The 4,263-nt window shown below is 38.8% G+C and overlaps 1 protein-coding gene across 1 annotated transcript; it reads right to left on the reverse strand.

Annotated features, from left to right (window-relative positions):
• Positions 1–4,263, reverse strand: LOC125652356 (spidroin-1-like). Its single transcript, XM_056166608.1, has 3 exons — positions 4,161–4,263; positions 240–1,321; positions 1–151 (listed from the first exon to the last, which is right to left on the reverse strand). Exons 2-3 carry the CDS (start codon positions 1,317–1,319, stop codon positions 143–145), a joined length of 1,089 nt encoding a protein of 362 aa, XP_056022583.1. The 5' UTR covers positions 1,320–1,321; positions 4,161–4,263; the 3' UTR covers positions 1–142.

Genomic DNA, 4,263 nt, shown 5'->3' on the forward strand with positions numbered 1-4,263 from the left:
TTCAAATTGCGGTATGCTTTTATTGCAATTGACAATGAGCTATCGTGGACTCCCAAACTCATACAATTAGGGAGACAGGATAGAGTTTTTCATTCATTATACAAATGATACAACTGATAAAACTGTCGGTTCTTCTCTGCAATTAATACACCTAAAAAACAAAAACAAAACATCAATTAGATTACTTCTACGAATGGAAAATGATTTTATTCAAATTTTGTAAACGTTCATCAAAATACCTTTGTTTTGCGACCGCCACGTCTACCGCCAATACCACCGCCAATACCACCACCGATAATACCACCGCCAATACCACCGCCAATACCACCACCGATAATACCACCGCCAATACCACCGCCAATACCACCACCGATACCACCGCCCAAACTGCTCATTATACCACCAAATCCACCAGAAGCAGCGGCTGCAGCAGAAGCCGCAGCACCTCCATTAGCGGCGGCTGCAGCTGCGGCAGCGGCTGCATTTTGTCCAGCAGCTGCGGCAGCAGCAGCAGCAGCAGATCCACCTCCAAAGTTGAATCCATTGGAAAATTGGCCTAATCCACTTCCACCCAATCCACCCATTCCACCCAATCCATAAATTCCACTATATCCACTATAGATTCTAGAAGCAGCGGCAGCAGCTGCAGCGGCAGCGGCACCCTGTCCAGCAGCGGCAGCGGCGGCTGCAGCACCCCCTCCTAGTCCAAATAATCCCAGACCAGCAGAACTAGCGCCAAAGTTTAATCCATAGAGTGGAAAGCCATAAGTGGGTTGTATGATCGGTCCTACTGCTACATTGTTAGCAGCAGCGGCGGCGGCGGCAGCAGCGGCGGCATTTCCAGCAGCAGCGGCAGAAGCAGCAGCTGCTGATCCTCCTCCAAGACCACCAAAGCGAGAGGCAGCGGCGGCAGCAGCGGCAGCGGCTGATCCTCCTCCAAGACCACCAAAGCGAGAGGCAGCGGCGGCAGCAGCGGCAGCGGCTGATCCTCCTCCAAGACCACCAAAGCGAGAGGCAGCGGCGGCAGCAGCGGCAGCGGCTGATCCTCCACCAATTCCACCAAAACCACGAAGACCAGATGCAGCAGCAGCGGCAGAGGCAGATCCACCACCGAAACCACCACTACTTCTTCCTCTGTGGATCATCCCATAATGCTTTGGGTAGTAGTCGCTGTAGCCTGTAGCATAGCCTTCGTCGTATTTGCTGTAAGTGTCTGAATAATGGTCTTTGCTGTATCCAGGGTTTAGCCAATAGTCTGAATAGCCAGGATCCGCAACAGCGCAGGCAATGAAGCAAACGAGGGCTAGAAGGCTCAGCATTTCTGTCATGAGAAAAAAACTGAAACATAACCTTCTTGAATGGAAAGCATTTCATTGAAGCATGTTCATATGACGATTACATTATGTACTTGTGTGTAAGAAAAGGATTAAATTTACACTACAAATTTTTCAGTACATATTTATAGAATCACATATCATTTGTTTCTCTCCACTATTCTAGACCAAGAAGTTTCGTGCATAGAAATTTATATACATTTACATTACTTTTGCCTTTCCTATCTTTACAAACTCTAATGATAGTCATCTTCGCATGCGTTCAAGTTATGAACAATACGTGTATGAATATTGATCATTGCCATACCTCTATCTAAATGGCTTGAAATGGGGACAAAAATAAAAGTAGAATGTAAACATAAGACGGGTTTCATTTTTTAAAATACATGAGAATATGAACTGTGACACGTTACGCCGGCATTCTTCATGAAGTTAATGACATTCTATACTCATATGATATTAAAGTGTTTGTATAGTTTCTACTATCCTCATACATACAAATACTACAAAATATTTATTTACAAACTTCAAAGGCATTTAGCCAAAATCAATCTCTTCCAACTATTCCTTTTATTTAGTACAGAGAATAAAAATCCGAAAACGGTACTAGGTCTTATTGATAAAACGTTTAAACATAGAACTAATTTTAATGCAGAATTTGAAAAGAACAATATTTATCTCATACGTGTGGTGTATATTGAGAGTGAGATAAAGCATTAACTTTATCACACGCCCGTTTGATAAAGCACTTCCTGTCCGAACTACTTTTGACACTGTCCCCGCTTGGATGACCTATTTTCTGTGTTTATGCATACCCATGCATGAAATAAAGCGTAAAACTTATTATTCTGTACTTATTTAGAATTTCTTTTATAGCAAAATCAAAATGATGTTGTCCCCACTGATATATAATGCAAGTTACCGGCCACAAAAATGCCAACTCGGTCTGTAACTACTCAAAAATTACGATCAGAAAACAAAAATATGTGCACACAATTATCATCGACAAGGAATCGACGGCCTACTGGACAAGCCTAATCGAAATACCTCGACATGCTGCGGTACCAATTATTCGCAAGCACAGTCTCTTTTTTTCTGGAGCATATTAGCGTAAATGTAACAAATCTCAACAGCTTTACTTACTTCTACTTTTCATTCTAAACTGTTGAACATTCTAATAACACTGCATTGAAATATTACTTTCATTAATCGTTATTACACATGTTTATTTCAAAACGACGACGACATCAAACTTTTATCAGAAGGTCAGGCCTACGTCAAAAAATAAATACTCGGTCAATAGTTGTTACTTTGTTGGAATAGCAAAACCATTATTAATTATAAACTATAATCCCTTCTAAAACAATTTTCATCCATGGTTTCTTTTATTACAATTACCATTTGTACTGTATATTAATGGTTTATAAGCGAACTATTTTTTCCCGCGTAAGGTAGACAGATTAAGTACGACGTCTCAGCCACGGATTCAAAACAAATTCAATCAGCTGTTTCTACTATACTGGGGATCATCTCAAAATTAAGTGAAAAGAAGGCGTATGAGATAAATAGAACATCTATAATTGCGTATTTTGATATTCAGTTTATCCAACTCGTTGATATGGTGTATTTATTCGCTCGGCAAGCCTCGCCAATAAATACACCATATCAACCCGTTGGATAAACCAAATATCAAAACACGCAATGTAGATATCCTCTATTTATTACATAATTTTGACGTTTGTGTGTGCCGATGTCATACCAGGATACCTATCGCCGTGAAAAGTAAATAAACGCTTACATTTTCTTTTAAATACACAATTCAAAATATTGTTCTTGAAATGTACTCTTTCATTGCATATTTCGTTATTATCGTTAAAAATGGGGGGGGGGGGGGATAACAAATAGAAAATGAATATTAGCTCAATTTCAATTACTGCTATATGCCGCTTTGACTGTGGTGTTACCACTAATTGGAGAGAGAGAGAGAGAGAGAGAGAGAGAGAGAGAGAGAGAGAGAGAGAGAGATCCAATAACACCAGCATGGAAATACCGCAGCTAAATATAGATATATTTTGAATCTTTTTATTTACTTAGCATGATGTTTTGGAATATATATGTTGTATAGTATTTCGGGGAGGAAATCTCTAGACATATAGTATATTCGATATCACTAGCCCGGGAACTCAAAGGGAAAACTAAAATGCAAATATAATGAATAACACTTTTTCAATGCAAATGGTGTTATGAACTGCATTTGCAGATCCGCGGGCATTATTTCCATGATGCGCGTTTTTACGTAAACACTTTATTTCTTAGTTCTACTTAATCATGGAATATTATAATCGAAAGCCAATCATTAGATATCCTATATTTTAATTTCGAAATACTGTCCTTGAAATTTGTCTAACTAATTCATATCTGCCAATTTGGTAAACTACTAATTAAACAAAAATGATGAGTGTTTGATCTTTCGTGAAAAATATAACACCATTAACAGTATTGTAGCATAATGTTTTCTTGTCAATAAATCTATGATTTTTCAAGATAATGTTAGGTACATACATGCGTGGTTTGTTGAGCTAATTGATACGGATAGAGCGCAATAGTAATATAGGATGAGAGTACCTTAGAAAAATACAGATGATCTTATTCTTTTTAAATTCAAAACTATCGCAGAAAAACGTGGCATCTAATCGATGTGTAAGCAGAAAGAAAATATACAATATGTTGAATTAAGAGAAAGCCAGAAAGTATGCTTTGTTCATTTTACTGAGAAAAAAGTTTGCCACATTTTACGAATATGAATTTTCAAAAACAATGTCTTACCTGATTGGTTTTGGATTCCACCGGCTACCGCTGTGTAATACAGCTTCTCAGCTTACCGACCATCTATATATACTAGTAAAACTGCCACGTAACAGACAGGGGC

This window comes from Ostrea edulis, chromosome 5 (assembly GCF_947568905.1).
Source record: "Ostrea edulis chromosome 5, xbOstEdul1.1, whole genome shotgun sequence".
Classification (NCBI taxonomy): Eukaryota; Metazoa; Mollusca; class Bivalvia; order Ostreida; family Ostreidae; genus Ostrea; species Ostrea edulis.